Source organism: Rhincodon typus, chromosome 33 (assembly GCF_021869965.1).
Source record: "Rhincodon typus isolate 14 chromosome 33, sRhiTyp1.1, whole genome shotgun sequence".
NCBI lineage: Eukaryota > Metazoa > Chordata > Chondrichthyes > Orectolobiformes > Rhincodontidae > Rhincodon > Rhincodon typus.
Window position 1 is genome coordinate 28,577,928 of NC_063364.1, and position 16,518 is coordinate 28,594,445.

The window sequence follows — 16,518 nt, forward strand, 5'->3', positions numbered from 1 at the left end:
TGTTCTTCCTCCCACCTATCCCCTCCTCCCACCTCAAGCCGCACCCCCATCTCCTACCTACTAACCTCATCCCGCCCCCTTGACCTGTCCGTCCTCCCTGGACTGACCTATCCGCTCCCTAACTCCCCACCGACACTCACCTTTACTGGCTCCATCCCCGCCTCTTCGACCTGTTTGTTTCCTCTCCACCTATCCTCTCCTCTATCCATCTTCTATCCGCCTCCCACTCTCTCCCTATTTATTTCAGAACCCCCTTCCCCTCCCCCATTTCTGATGAAGGGTCTAGGCCCGAAATGTCAGCCTTCCTGCTCCTATGATGCTGCTTGGCCTGCTGTGTTCATCCAGCTCTGCACCTTGTTGTCTCACATTGTTTTAAACCTTTTTTTGGACTGGCCTGTCATTTCTAAACTGTATGTAATCTGTGCGGCATTATTGCTTCTTTGCGTGTTTAGTAGTTAATGAACTTTTGTTTTCATTCATTCAAAAAAATCTGGTCAAATTGGTTCCTTTCTAAAACATGATTTTATTTGGTCCAGGAGAAAGGTAAGCACAAGGGAGGAGGAAGCTGATTTGATTAGTTGAGAGATCGAATTCAAAGATTTGAGCAGTAACAGCACATTTAAAGGACTTTGGAGTGGACATTAGGGTTGGAGATGTGGATTTTATTGAATTGCAGAGAGCCGTACCATTAGGGAATTTATCAGGTTGTGTCATTTGTGTTGACATTTACCAAGGGATAATGTTGGGACTGAGTCACACAGGAGACTCTACAAGATTCAGTTGTGACTCAGCTGGTGGCATTTTTACCTCAGAATCCCAGCTTTTAAAGTTGCGCGAGAGGGCCTGGAAACAAGACCAAGGCTGACCCTCCAGTGGTACAGAAAGAATGATGTCTTTTTGATGAGACATTAAACTGAAGCCCTATCTGCCCTGTCAGTGAATGACACTTGCAAGACATTGAAGAAGAGCAGGATGCTCTCACCATTGCCCAACTCCAATAGATTTCAGGTGCGTATCACATTGATGTTTGTGGGAGCTTTGTGTGCTGAGTGCAAATTGGCTGCCACATTGCAACAGTGCCTACAATACAAAAGTGCTTCATTGGCTGCAAAGGGACATCCAGTGGTTACGAAACCGCTACACAAATGCAAGTCTTTTCTTTTTGGACAAAAATAGGATTGTTGGCTGTGACATTGTTCTCTGTCTTGACTGAAGAGCCTCTCAAAACCCTGCCTTGTGTTTGTGTGTGAGATACAGTGGGGTGATATGGAAATCACAGGCTTCAGGAAAGGAAGGAGAAAACAGGGAAGAAGAAAACCCATAACGGAAAATAACGTGAGATGACCTGGAATAATGAAGGGATTAAAACTCTTAGTGACCAGAATAAAAATGGGGATTTGACTTAAACAAAATTAGAAAACACAACCCATTTCATTACTGAGTTAAATTTAAGCAATTATGAAGGCATCTCAATATTTATCACTTTAATCAGAGAAGCCATTTGATGAGTTAAGCTCTTTATCTTTTATCGAATAAATTCTTAAATAGATTATAGAAAAGAGAGAAATAAGCACTGATTTACCCCTGGCCTCATCCTTTTGTATTAAAACTAAACATGACCTATTTTCATTAATCTTCAATTTATAACGGGGGAGGGAGGGTCAGAGATAGAATCTGCAAGTGTCCCACTGTGTAAACCTCTGATATAAATCTGCAAATAAATTAGTTTTGTTGCTTGTGAAATTTCAATTCTAGGGTCTAGAATTTATGTCCCGAGATGTTACTAATGATGGTGAAAGTTTTGAGGATAATTGTTTAAATGCCAGTGAAATTTCACAGAAGCATTGATGGGTTTCTAATAGGTATTGCACAGCACGATTCCAGGGAAAAAGGTCTTTAAATCATTATCGCATTCAAAAACCTCAGCTGGCTGGTTTGCAATGCACAAGGATACCAACAGCATGCATTCAATTCCCATGCTAGCTGAGGTTATCCTGAAGGTCAAAGAGGGAGAGAAAAGCCAAGTGCAGAGCCAAAGAAGGAGACTTTGTAAAGGATGAGTAAATATGTGGTCAAAGAGCTGAGTTTTGTGTAAGGAATTCCAGAGCCTGGCAACAAGTCTTGACTCCCACAGTGAGACAGAAGGAGACAGAAGTGCAATACACTATGACCATAAGGAGCTGAGGTAGACCATTCAGCCCATCGAGTGTGCTCCACCATTTAATGAGACCAATCTGATAATTCTCAACTTCACTTTCCTGCTTTTTTCCCATAACCCTTGATTCCCTTACTGATTGAAAATCTGTCTATTTCAGCCTTGAAAGACCGAGCTTCAACAGCCCTCTGTGGTTTAAAACAAATTCCACAGATTCCTTACCCTCCGAGAGAAATTTCTCCTAATTTCTGTCTTAAGTGTGTGACTCCTTATTCTGAGAGTATGTCCTCTGGTCCTAGAGTCTCTCACAAGGGGAAACAGGCTTTCCCCAACTACCGTGTCAAATCCCCACGAATTTGAAATAAAAACCGAAAGAGCTGTGGATACTGACAAAGGGTCACTGGATCCGAAACATTAACTCTGATTTCTCTCCACAGACGCTGCCAGACCTGCTGAGCTTTTCCAGCAACTTCTGTTTTTGCCCCTAAGAATCCTGTTTGCATGAATAAGGTCATTTCCTATTCTTATATATCCCAACCACAAAGAGTTAGAGAAGTGTAGAGTTTGGAAAGCCAGAGGAAAAAGAGAGGGAACATGACAAGGAAAGATTTCACCAGGAGGACAAGAATTTTAATGTTCTGGAGAACATTTTTACTTATGACTAGATGTTCGGTCCATTCCTCAAACACAGTATGCATGTGATATAATTACGTCAACATAGGAGATAAAAGGTAACATTTGCAATCACACCTGATCATAGAATCCCTACAGTGTGGAAACAGGCCCAACAAGCCCACACTGACCCTCAGACCATCCACCCAAACTGATAACCCACCTAATCTACACATCCCTGAACACTATGGGCAATTTAGCATGGCCAATTCATCTAACCTGCACATCTTTGGACTGTGGGAGGAAACCGGAGCACCCAGAGGAAACCCACACAGACACGGGGAGAATGTGCAAACTCCACACTGATAGTTGCCCAAGGGTGGAATCGAACCCAGTTCCCTGGTGCTGTGAGGCAGCAGTGCTAACCACTGAGCCACCGTGCTGCCCTTTGGCCTGTTGGCCAAAGACTAAACAGAGTTATTTCTGAACATTCTAATGAAACGTTTATAAATCCATCTTGAACTTGATTGAAGTTCATAAGATTCTGCTTGGCCTTGACAAGGTGGACATGGAAAAGATAGTTCCTCTTGTGGGTCACTCCATTTTAAAATTAAGGGCTTTAGGGTAGAAGATGACTTTGGAACTCTCTGCCTCAGAAGGTGGTGGAGACAGGTCATTCATTATGTTTGAGACAGAGGTGGATGGATCCTTTCTCTGCCGGAAATCAGGGGTTATCGGCATGGGAGAGGTGAGTGTGGAATTTGAAGCACAAAAACTTCAGCCATGTTCCTATTGAATGGCTAAGCAGTCTCTAGGGGCCAAATGGTTTGCTACTGCTCCTATTTCGTATGTTTATACATGTTAGTTACTGAGTCTTTGCATTTAAACATTTCTCTCAGCTCTAATATGTGAAAATCCAAACAATTCAGGAAAGTATGACTGTATCAAAAGTTGAAGTAGCTACCATCAATTTCAGGAATCTGAAATCCTGAGCCAATATATGGAGTCATAGAGTCATACAACACAGAAACAGACCCCTCAGTCCAACCAGTCCATGCCAACCATATTCCCAAACTAACCTAGTCCTACCTGCCTATGCTTGGCCATATCCCTCCAAACATTTCTTATTCATATATTTATCTAAATGTCCCTTAAACGTTGAAACTGTACCCACATCCACCTCTTCCTCTGGAAGTTCATTCCATACATAAACCACTCTCTATGTAAAAAAATTGTCTGTCATGTCTTTTTTAAATCTTTCTCCTCTCACCTTAAAAATATGCCCCCTAGTCTTGAAATCCCTCACCCTAGGGAAAAGACAATTGCCATTCACCTTATCTCTACCCCTCATTATTTTATAAACCTCTATAAGGTCAGCCCTCAACCTTGTACTCTCCAGTGAAAAAAGCTCAACCTTTCCAGCCTCACCTTATAACTCAACCCCTCCATTCCTGGCAACATCCTGGTAAATCTCTTCTGAACCCTCTCCAGCTTAATACTTTCCTTCCTTTAACTGAGTGACCAGAACTGCACACAGGACTCCAGAAGAAGCCTCACCAACATCCTGTATAACCTCAACACAGCATCCCAACTCCTATACTCAAAGTCAGAGCAATGAAGGCAAGCGTGCAAAATTCCTCAGAAGGCAATGCTGGTCAAGTGAGATGTGGTAAGGTGGGAGGAGGTAAATGCCATCTAACATCTTCACATGAGGAGAATAACCGAAGTTATTGTAAAAGTCTGAATCCAGTTAGATTCTATGACAATGTAACTGAATTTAGACATTTACAATAACTTCAGCTCATAAACTGGGTTTGTAAGTAATTTCTTTGCTATCAATAATTTGTCTTGCATTATATAATTGCAATGCCTTGTGTCACGGCAGCCAGTGTCCCTGCCTCTGAGCTTAGACACTCCAGGTTCAAGTCTCACTCCAGCACCTGATGACCAAGGAAGTTGGATTCATAATGCAGCCAAACAGATTTTGACTCTCAACACACATCAGTGGCAGGTGTAAGTCTGAGAGAGATTCCTGGTCAGATAGGTGATGGAATGGAAATTGGAGCCTCTATCATTATTAACCATGTTATCTGTACAACCACCATGAAAAAGTGCACATTGCCACAGCAACCAGGATCCCCTGAGTGAACGGTAACATGCCATCAGCAGATATAATTGCTACATTAAGTGAAACACTTAATTACCAGTATGCCTTTGATTCTGTACCATCCAGCAGCAGCTAATTACCTCTGTCTACAGAATCACCAAGTAAAAAGATGTTTTTGTTTTGTAAAACAAACTTTTGTTCTTCCACAATTTATCAGTGTTTACAGCGCCTTGGAACTCAGGATTCAGAAAGCATTGCCAAGAGTTTAATAATGTTACCTCATTAAGGAAATGATTGTTAGTGCTGTTGGAATGCGAGGTCATCCTCAGTTCAAACGTTCAGGAGTCATTTCTTTGAAATAAAATCATACTTTCTTCCTTAACAATCAAAGGTTAAAAGCTGCCATTATTAAAATACAGGTAAGAAAAACTGTTTTAATTTAGCATCTTTAAGACATTGAAGGATTCAAATGGGCACACGTACAGGAATAAGGTTAAAACCTGACACCAAAAGCCAAAGACTGAGCTATGACCATGCACCTAGTCAAAGGGCAACTTTTGAGAAGCGTCTGAATGGAGGAAAGGCATTGGGGCAGAATTCCAGAGTTTAACAGTCTGACCAAGAGAAGGCGCTGGTGGCAAAGCAAAGGGAGTTGACTATAAGATGATTTAAGAAATAGGAACAGGAGTAAGCCATTCAGGCCCTCAAGCCTGCTCCACCATTCATTAGGATGATCTGACATTCCTCATCTCCAATTTCCTGACCTTTCCCCATAACCCTCGATTCCCCAACTGATCAAAAATCTAAATATTTCAGCCTTAAATATACACAAAGGACTCTGCCTCCACAGCTCTCTTTGGCAAGAAGTTCTAAAAATTCACAGCCTTCTGAGAGAAGAAATTCCTCCTCATCTCAGTCTTAAGTTGGCACCCCTTTATTCCGAGACTATGTCCTCTGGTCCTAGATTCTCCTATGATGGGAAACATTGTCTCAGCATTTACCCTGTCCAACCCCTTAAGAATCCTAAATAACAACCAAAAGAAGTGCGGATGCTGTAAATCAGGAACAAAAACAAAGTTGCTGGAAAAGCTCAGCAGGTCTGGCAGCATCTGTGAAATAAAAAAACAGTGTTAACGTTTCGGGTCCGGTGACCCTTCCTCAGGAACGTTAACTCTGTTTGTTTCTTCCCTTAAGAATCCTATATGTTCAATGAGATCACCTCTCATTCTTCTAAGCTCTAATGAGTAGAATCCCAACCTGTTTAGCTTTTGCTCAGAAGACAATCCACCTCTACCAGGAATCATCCTAGCCAACTTTCTCTGAGCTGCTTCCAATTAAATGATATATTTCCTTAAATACACGGCCCAAAAATACTATGGTACATAAAATGTGGTCTCACTTGTACCTTGCACAGTTGCAGTAAGGCTTCCTTTCTGTTATACTCTAAACCCAACATGAATATAGGCTGACATTCCGTTAGCCTTTCTGACTACCAGCTGCCCCTGTGTGCTAGCTTTCTGTGTTTCATGCACAAGTTCCCCAAAGTCCCTTTTGTGTTGCAGCTTTCTGCAGATTTTCTCCATTTGAATAGTACTGTTCTGGTTTGATATCTTTGGCAAGCAGGATTAAGGAGAAACCCAGGGCCTTTTACAGGTATATTAGGAGCAAGAGGGTAACACCAGGGAAAGGCTAGGTCTACTCTAGACATGGGAGGGAATTTGTGCGTGGAGCCAAAGAAAGTGGGTGAGATACTTAATGAGTACTTCTCATCAGCATTCGCCAAGGAGAAAGACATGGATGATGGTAAGATTAGGGAGGGATATGTTGATGTTCTAGGGCATGTCAATATTAACAAGGAGAAGGTGTTTGGTGTTATGAAAAACACTAAGGTTGATAAGGCTTGTTGGGATCTATCCCAGGATACTGAGAGAGGCAAGGGAAGAGATCACTGGGGCCTTGACAGAGATCATTTTGTCCTCTTCTGCCACAGGCAAGGTCCCAGGAGACTGGAGAATAGCCAATGTTTTTCCTTTGTTTAAGAAGGGCAACAAGGATAATCCAGGAAATTATAGACCAGTGAGGTTTACATCAGTGGCAAGGAAATTATTGGAGAAGATTCTTAGTGGAAAATTTACCTGTATTTGGGGAAAAAATGGACTTCTTAGGGATAATGAACATAATTTTATGTGGGGGAGGTCTTGTCCCACAAATTTGATTGAGTTTTTTGAGGAAGTGATGAAGATGATTAATGAGGGTAGGGCAGTGAATGTAATCTACATGGATTTTACTAAGGCATCTGACAAGGTCCTTCATGGTAGGCTGGCCCAGAAGATTATGTTTCTTGGGATCCACAGTGAGTTGATAAGTTGGAAACAAAATTGGCTTGGTCATAGAAGACATGGGGTAGTTGTGGAGGAGTGTTCTTTTTTTCTGTCTGGAGGTCTGTGACCAGTGGTGTTCCACAAGAATTTGTGCTGGCAGTCTGTTGCTTGTAATATATATAAATGATTTGGATGAAAACGTAGGTAGTCTGATTAGTAACTTTGCAGATGACACAAAAATTGGTGAAGCTATGGATAGTGAGGAAAGCTATCAAAGGATACAGCAGGATATAGATCAGTTGGAAAGTTGAGTGGAGAATGCCAGACAAGCGTGAGGTGATGCATTTTGGGATGTCAAATGCAAGACAAAAGTAAACAATAAAGGGCAGGACCCTTAGGAGCATTGATATGCAGAGGGATTTGAGGTGCAAGTCCATAGTTCCCTGAAAGTGATAGGTAGATAGGGTGGTAAAGAAGGTATACAACATGTGTGCCTTCATCAATCAGGGCATTAGCACAAAAGTTGGCAAATCAGGTTGCAACTGTATAAAACTTTATTTCTAAATAAAAACCGAAAGAATTGCGGATGCTGTGAATCAGGAATAAAAACAAAGTTGCTGGAAAAGCTCAGCAGATCTGGCAGCACCTGTGAAGGAAAAAACAGAGTTAACATTTCAGGTCTGGTGTTTTGAGGAAGGATCACCAGACCTGAAACGTTAACTCTGTGTTTTTCCCTCACAGATGCTGCCAGACCTGCTGAATTTTTCCAGCAACTTTGTTTTTAAACTTTATTTCAACCACATTTGGAGAACTGTATGCAGTTCTGGTCACCACACTATAGGATGTGGACGCTTTGGAGAGGGTGCAAAAGAGATTTACCAGGATGTTGCCTGGATTCAAGTGTATTAGCTAGAAGGAGAGGTTGGACAAACTTGGGTTGTTTTCACTCAAGAGTCGGAGGCTGAGGGGTGACATGAAAGAAGTATATAACATTATGAGAGGCATGGATAGGGTGGATAGTTTGAATCTCTTTCCCAGAGTAGAAATGTCAAATACTAAGGGGCATAGGTTTATGGTAAGGGGGGGAAGTTCAAAGAAGATGTGCAAGGCAAGTTTTTTACACAGAGGGTGGTAGATGCCTGGGGTAGATGCCTGGCACTGCTGGGGGTGTGTGGTAGAAGCAGAAACGATAAGAATGTTTAAGAGGCATTTGGACAGACACATGAACAGGCAGGGAATAGAGAGATATAGAACAAGTGCAAGTAGATGGGATCAGTTTAGAATGGCATCATAGACAGTGCAGACATGGTGGGTCAAAGGGCCTATTCTTGTGCTGTACTGATCTATGTTCTCCCTTCTAAAATGAACAACTTCATTTTTTCCTACATTATACTCCATTTGCCAATTTTCCACCCACTTACTTAAACTATCAATACCACTTGGTAAACTGTTTGTATCTTTCTTGCTCCCAGCCTTTTCACCTAGTTTTGTGATGTCTCCAAATTTGGCTGCGGTTTATTCGCTTCCTTCGCTTCCTTCCTCTAAGTCATTAATATATATTGTATACAGTTGAGGTTAGGTACAAAAAGGTCAGAGTTGATTGAACACAGTAACTTTGAAGAGTTCTAGGACAATAAGAGGTTACTGAATTAAAAAGGGTACTGAAGCCATGTAGGATTTGGACACAAGGAGGAGGAATTTAAAATTGAAGCATTTTGTGGACCAGGAGAAAGTAAGCACTGAGGCTAATAGAGTTTAACGAATATAGGGAGATGACCTTTGGGTGAACAGAAGTTTCCAGAGGGTGGAGTGGAATGTGAACATATGCTGCTGCTAGATACATTGTGCCTGATGATAAATTTAAGGAGGATCCAGCTCTGGAGTAGTGCCTCTAGCGCCTCCTGGAGGTAGCTCAATAAGAGCAGTGGTTAAGACCATCTCTTGAAGCTATTTGCAAAGTGGTCTGTTTGCATTTCTGTTCATGTTCAACAGCCAGGAGTGAAAATCAGTACATGGTTGAGTGACGCTGTACGTGAGCTTGTGGTTTACAAGTTGATTATCAACCTGCAAATCCTTCCAATATGCCTACCATGGCAGGGGTAAGAATGAGAGTCTCCTGGTTGATACACACAATGGCCCTCAAGCTACAGTCTCTGATGATCTGGTTCCAGGAAAACCTAATGATAAAAATACACATAAAGCATGTGCTTTGTCTGCCTCAATAGGATATGGTGAATCTCCTAAATTCCTGAGTCACTAGCTGGTCATTTACTTAAGTGCCCTGGGACTGGGCATAAAGGGGATGGATTACATGGCACCATTACCTCGGATAGTAGCCTGAATCTACCCCCACTGTCCCCCACTGCCTTTCCCAGGTGAGGGTCATCCATCCAGTGTTGATGCCTGCAATCTCCACAGAGGTGTCATTGAGACCTAGTCCACATTTCAATCCCTGGCCTACAAGAGGTTTGCGTTAGATTGTGACCCTGACACCACAGGTGAGGAGCCCATCTTTTCCACTCCTGCAGAATGTGATGTTGAGTCCACAAAAAAGTGTTCATTTCTCTGCCCAAGCCTGGCCAATTTCCTTTGGTCCAGATCATTTTTTTAAGGCAGGTTCCACAGTAATGGAAATGAAAGCGGGGGAATGGCAATAGATTGGGAAAGGGGGAATTGCAATGAGATCTGGGTGCTTTTGTACGCCAGTCATTGAGAGTAGGCATGCAGATGCAGCAGGGAATGAAGAAGGCAAATGGTATGTTTGTCTTCATTGCAAGAAAGCTCAATACAGGAGCAGGATGGATTGCTGCAATTGTACAGGGCCTTGGTGAGGTCACACCTGGAGTATTGTGTGCAGTAATGTCCAGGAAGGATGCTCTGGCTATGGACAAAGTGCAAAATAGGTCTACCAGACTGATTCTTGGGAAGGATAGACTGAGGGATGAAGAGAGACTGGATTGGTGAGGACTATATTCACTGGAGTTTAGAAGAATAATGGGTATCACGTAAAAACCTATAAAATTCTAACAGGACTTGACAGGGTAAATGCAGGAATGTAAGTGTGGGGAGTCCAGAACCAAGGGTCACAGTCTAGGAATATGGGATAGGCCATTTAGGACTGAGTTGAAGAGAAAATTCCGAACCCAGAGAGTAGGGAGCCTGGGGAATTCTTTACCACAGAAAGTGGTTACAGCCAGCATATTGAGTGTTTTCAAGAAGGAGTTAGATATAATTCTTAGGGCTAACAGGATCAAAAGGGTGGCACGGTGGCACAGTGGTTAGCACTGCTGCCTCACAGTGCCAGGGACCTGGGTTCGATTCCACCCTCGGGTGACTGTCTGTGTGGAGTTTGCACATTCTCCCTGGGTCTGCGTGGGTTTCCTCCCACAGTCCAAAGATGTGCAGGCTAGGTGGATTGGCTATGCTAAATTGCCCATAGTGTTCAGGGATATGTAAGTTAGGTGGGTTATAGGGGGATAGGCCTGGGTGGGATGCTCTGAGGGTCGGTGTGGACTTGTTGGGCCAAGAGGCCTGTTTCTTCACTGTAGGGATTCTATGAAAAGGTAAGGGGGAACAGGGCACTGAGTTACCAATCAGCCATGATCATGATGAATGGTGGAGCAGGCTCATAGGGCTGAATGGCCTCCTCCTGCTCCTATGTTTCTATGGGTGGGATGGGATAATAGGGGTGGAGGTGGTCAGTGGTCATTGGTCATTAGTCATTACAGTCGGTTCTGATATAACGCAATAGTTGCGATCTTGAGTTATAAGAATATCGCGCAATAGCAGTGCCATTTAAACAAATGGGGCTGGAATCACATTGTAGCCAATAAAGGTAAGGAAAGTTTGCATTCTGCAAATAGTGGTCTAAATTCTTCAACCACGTCAAAGCCAATTCGCATTGAAACATGCGTTAAAGCAGAACCGACTATATTGTAGCAACAGACCTCAGTACAACTTGACCAGGAAGCCCAAGGGGCAAGAAGGGCATAAATTCAACTCCAAAGATTAGGCAAGTGAACTAAGCTGACACTCCCACTGTGCACCAGTGAGGGGATGCTGCACTGTTGGAGATGCCGTGTTTTGGGTGAGACATTAAACCAAGGCTTCAGGTGGGTAAGAAGGATCCCATGGCAAAATTGAAAGGAGAGCAGGACAGTGCTCCCAGCACTAAAACAAAAATGGAAATTGCTGGAGAAATGCAACAAGTCTGGTAGCGTCTGTGGAGAGAAAGCAGAGTTAATGTTTCAGGTCCAGTGAGCCTACTTCAGAACCGATTGTAGCTAGGGAAAGGTTGATAAATACGCTGAAGAAGTGGGGGCAGAGGCAGGGGAAGTAAACAATAGGTGGAGGTGGAGCCCAGCGAGAGAGAGAAACAACTGGGCAGACAAAGTTAAAGGTTAAAGCTCAGCCTGGGAGAATGAATAGCTGCTGAGGGGAACCATTAGTGACTGAGAATGGTAGCAGCCCATGTGATGACAAGGCCTGGTATGTGGGGCTGAGGGAAAACATGGGGAAAGGTGCTCAAGCCCTCAAATTGTTGATCTCAATACTGAGTCCAGAGGTCTGCAGGGTCCCCAAGTGGAAAATGAAGTGTTCTTCCAGCTTGCGCTGAGCTTCGCTGGAGCACCACAGCAAGCCAGAGACAGAGATGTTGGTCAGGGAACAAGCATCCAAATGCAAGGGATCATTGGCCACCATTTTCTGCATCTTCTGCAGGATGGCACCACCAGACACATTTTCCCCACCCCTCCCTTGACCACCTTCTGTAAGGACCATTCCTTTCATGACACCTTGATCCACTCTTCCTCCACTCCCAACACCTGCCCCCAACAACCCTACAGCACCTTCCCCTGCAATTTAAAAAGGTGTATCACCTGCCTGTTTACTTCCTCCTTCCCCAGTATCCAAGGCCCCAAACACACCTTCCAGGTGAAGCAGCACTTTACCTGCACTTCATTCAATCTAGTCTGCTGCATTTTCTGCTCACAATGTGGTCTCCCCTACATTGGAGAAGCAAAGCATAGACTGGGTGACCACTTCTCAGAACATCTACATTCTGTTGTAAAAATGACCCTGAGCTTCCAGTTGCCTGCCATTTCAACACACCACTGTGTTCCCTGGCCAACATCTCTCCAGGTTCCATCTCCACCCACTGTTTACTCCTGTACCCCTCCACCTCATCTTCAGCATATATACCAATCCTTTTCTCGCTACAATCAGATCTGAAAAATGGTCAATGGACCCAAAATTTTAACTCTGCTTTCTCTGCACAGATGCCGCCAGACCTGCTGAGTTTTTCCAGCAATTTCTGTTTTTATTTCTGATTTCCAGCATCAGCAGTTCCTTGGTCTTTTTTTGTTGAGTGCTCCCAGTATCCTGACCCATATTTGTCCGCCAGTCAACATCATTAAAACCAGTGTTTGCTGTTTGTGGGATCTCTCTGTGTGCAGGTTTGCTGCCACACTTTCCACATTACAATAGTAGTTACATTTCAAAACTGCTTCATTGGGCATTAAACCATTTAGCTGTGAGATGACCTGAGGTTGTGAAAGGTTTTATAAAAATGCGGTCTTTTCTAATTTTGTTGGACAAAGAAATATTTTTAATGTAAGTGTTTTTTTTAAAGTCTCTTAGCCTGTACAGTTAGCTGTCCTGTGATGAGATCATTCACTTGCTGACCCGTTATAAATTAAATGGCCCTTTAGCTGTCCCTAGCAACTCTTGTTGCCAAGGAGTCATGAGCCTGCCTGCCCCCAGCTGCTGTTACACAAAAATAATTTTAAGCATTTCATTACAATCCACCATCCAGTTCAGGAACAGCTCCAGCAGAAACTCCAGAATTTAATGCCCGAGATTGTAGCTCAGTACTAGTTATTTGGATGAGGCATGTCTGGAAATGTAGCCACAAGGTTCACAGGTCAGGAGAGAAAGGGCAAAACTGGAGACAAAGCTGATTAAACATAATAGAGAAAATGCAAACTTAACCTCGTTTGAAACTTAGGTGTGTAAGGGTGTGTGTGTATGAATGCATGTGTGTATATGTATGTGTGGGTGTGGGATGGTGTGTGTTTGTTTGTGTGCGTGTGTTTTTGTGTGTGTGTGTATGTTCCTGTGTGTGAACATAAGTATTTATTCCTGTGTTCTTATTCCTATGTGCATGTTTGTATGTGTGCGTATGTGTGCCTATGTTTATCTGTGTGTTCTGTGCATGTGTTTGCTTGTTCCTGTGTGTTAAGTGTGTATTTGTTCCTCTGTGTGTCTATGTTGCTGTGAATTTATGTGCATTTGTGTCTTTAGCCCTGTGTATGCCTGTGTGTGTATCTGTCACCTCTGTGCGTGTATGTCTATATTCCTGTGTATGTGTGTGTATGTGTGACTATGTCATGTCGCTGTATGTTTGTTCCTGTGTATGTTCTGCATGCATGTGTTCCTGTGTGCGTGTTCCTGTGTGTGTTTGTTCCTGTGGGTGTATGTTCCTGTGGTTGTGCGCATGCCTGTAAGATAGATTAACAGCTGTTAGCTGGAATCTGACCCTGTGGGAAGCCTGATCCTGTAACCATAGTGACCAGGATATTTATTGCATCCACCAAACATTATTCAGTGTGGATTGGTGGACTTTAGCCTATAATCAGATAGATGGAGTTTAGGGCAAGCTGTACTGGATTGCAACTAGAGAGGCAAACACATCGTTAAAGGGAAAAGGAAAACAGGGAGGAAGCAAAAGAAAAAATGGTAAAAATACAACAGGAGAAACCCAGTGCTTTCAAAATAATTCTTAATGTGGAAACGCAAAGCAATAACTTTTGTTGTTCCAATTACAGGCTAAATTTTTCACTCAAGATGAAATCCACGGTGAGTATGAGTCTATATATGGTATGGTATGATATGTTTGTTTACTTATGTTTTGAAGGTTATTGGAGTCCCCAGTGCCTAAACTCTGTTTCCCTGCTATGGCAACAATCTCCTCTCCTCAAACATCCTCCAACCTTTGGCCCCCAGTTCTGAGGCTCTGTAAATTATTGCGACCTGTCCCCAGGTGAGATTCCCTAATTTATTACAGTTCCACATGGATGTCCCAAATTGTCAAAGTCCCAAGTAAGGACAAATAAACTGTCCCCCCATTTTATTTATCAGTCCCCTCTGTTGGATGCAACAAGGTGAATTTAAGAAAGGACCCCTTCCTTCATGAAGGCCTTTCTCCCAGACAAAAGAACTTCAGGTTTGAAAAGGGGCCAGTTTAACAAGGCTTTTTTTGAATTAACAAAAGAGCGAGTTTATTAGTTTCTAAACATGAGGTGATGACAGAAGAAATGAGTCCAATAAAAGGTAGAAGTTAAAGATATACAGATCAGTCTCTAAGTCATGCATGAGGCGTAAATAGTGGAACACTGAGAATTGAGCAGTTGATTTTGAAATTCCTGGCTTTGCAGTTGGCCAAAATTCTTTTGTCCTATTTCCTTTTGAACTGGTTTGCTAACTAGTTTCCAGTGCTCAAAGAGAGACTTCCTTTACTTGAAATGTAGGGGTGACTAGTGGATGCTTCTTCATCTGTGACTTTCACACTCCACCAATTCTCAAACCCACATCAGTTCACACAAATAGCTCAACCCATTCATACACATAAGAGTCTCAGCCTATTGATACATATAGAACAGGGTGAGACTTGCTTTAATCCCCATCCTTGTATATTCTTGAAAGGGGAAATGCAACGGTACTTTTTGCCCCAATCACTGACATTAAACCCATCGTGTTCATAGTCTAAGGTAGTCACAAGGGAGTACAGTTCAGTTTGTAATATATTTCTCCCTTTGAAGCTACTTTGATAGTTCCAGATGTGACATTTCAGAAATCTCCTCAGATAGTCGTTGGATTTACATTTTTGTCTGAATCAGTCATCTTGAGAAAAATGTTGTTGTAACAGCAACTTGTTGTAATTAAAAGTTTTTTATGCCCATGGGTGACCAGTCTTATGATCCATGGTCACGACATTTCCCTTGCAAAATGACTAATTCATTCTCATCTCATTACAAAAATGTAGGAAAAAAAAATTGGAAAGTAACATTAAAAAAAGACACATTCGCTCCTGTACTCTTGGTCAATTCTAACTCTTCAGTTCTAACCGAGTCTTTCAAGGTTATGGACAGGGCCTCTGCAATCCAATTTCCTGGTGGTTGACTTTTATGTTGAAGGAACAAGCTCCAGTGAATAGTATTGTAAACCTTACCACAATCGTGAATGGCTTGTGGTCAGTATAACCTGTGGTCTCTCTATACCCCTTTGTGATATAAATCTCAAAGTGTTTGACAGTCACTGTTAAACTGAAGGCTTCCTTCTCATAGCTATAGAGTCAGAGCCAAACAACACGGACACAGATCCTTTGGTCCAACTCATCAGCGGCTACCAGACATCCCAATCTGACCCAGTCCCATTTGCCAGCATTTGGCCCATATCCCTCTAAACCCTTCCTGTTCATATACCCATTTAGATGCCTTTTAAATGTTGCAATTGTACCAGTCTCCACCACTTTGTCTGGCAGTTCATTCTACAGATGCACCTCCCTCTGCAAGAAAAAAAGTTACCCCTCAGGTCCTTCTTAAATCTTTCCCCTCTTACCTTAAACCTATGTTCTCTAGTTTTAGACTTCCCCACCCTGGGAAAAAGTCTGTTTACCCTATCCACGCCCCTCATGATTTAATAAACCTCCATGATGTCCCCTTAGCCTCCAACACTCCAAAATAAAAAGCCCCAACCTACTCAACCTCTCCCTATAACTCAAACCCTCCAATCCTGGCAATATCCTTGTAAATCCTTTCTGCACCCTCTCAAGTTTAACAACACAGCAGGCCAAGCAGCATCATAGGAGCAGAGAGGCTGACGTTTCGGGCCTAGACCCTTCATCAGAAAAGGGGGAGGGGAAGGGGGTTTTGAAATAAATAGGGAGAGAGTGGGAGGCGGATAGAAGAGGGATAGAGGAGAGGATAGGTGGAGAGGAAACAAACAGGTCGAAGAGGCGGGGATGGGGCCAGGAAAGGTGAGTGTAGGTAGGGAGTTAGGAAGGGGATAGGTCAGTCCAGGGAGGACGGACAGGTCAAGGGGGCGGGATGAGGTTGGTCGGTAGGAGATGGAGGTGCGGCTTGAGGTGGGAGGAGGGGATAGGTGGGAGGAAGAACAGGTTAGGGAGGCAGGGACGAGCTGGACTGGTTTTGGGATGCGGTGGGGGGAGGGGAGATTTTGAAACTTGTGAAATCCACATTGATACCATTGGGCTGCAGGGTTCCCAAGCGGAATATGAGTTGCTGTTCCTGCAACCTTCGGGTGGC

At 43.1% G+C, this 16,518-nt stretch overlaps 2 protein-coding genes across 2 annotated transcripts in view; both read left to right on the plus strand.

The window, feature by feature from the left end:
* The window catches only part of LOC125486778 (coronin-2B-like), a 104,185-nt gene extending 102,337 nt beyond the window's left edge, over positions 1 to 1,848 (plus strand). Inside the window, exon 4 of the mRNA XM_048615756.1 lies at positions 1,756 to 1,848. Coding sequence (XP_048471713.1) covers positions 1,756 to 1,848 — 93 coding nt within the window. The remainder of the gene's footprint in view (positions 1 to 1,755) is intronic.
* An 11,979-nt stretch (positions 1,849 to 13,827) lies between these two features.
* The window catches only part of LOC109912684 (calmodulin-like protein 4), a 16,682-nt gene continuing 13,991 nt past the window's right edge, over positions 13,828 to 16,518 (plus strand). The window contains exons 1-2 of the mRNA XM_048616036.1: positions 13,828 to 13,930; positions 14,020 to 14,050. Of these exons, the coding sequence (XP_048471993.1) occupies positions 13,928 to 13,930; positions 14,020 to 14,050 (34 nt within the window). The 5' untranslated portion in view covers positions 13,828 to 13,927. The remainder of the gene's footprint in view (positions 13,931 to 14,019; positions 14,051 to 16,518) is intronic.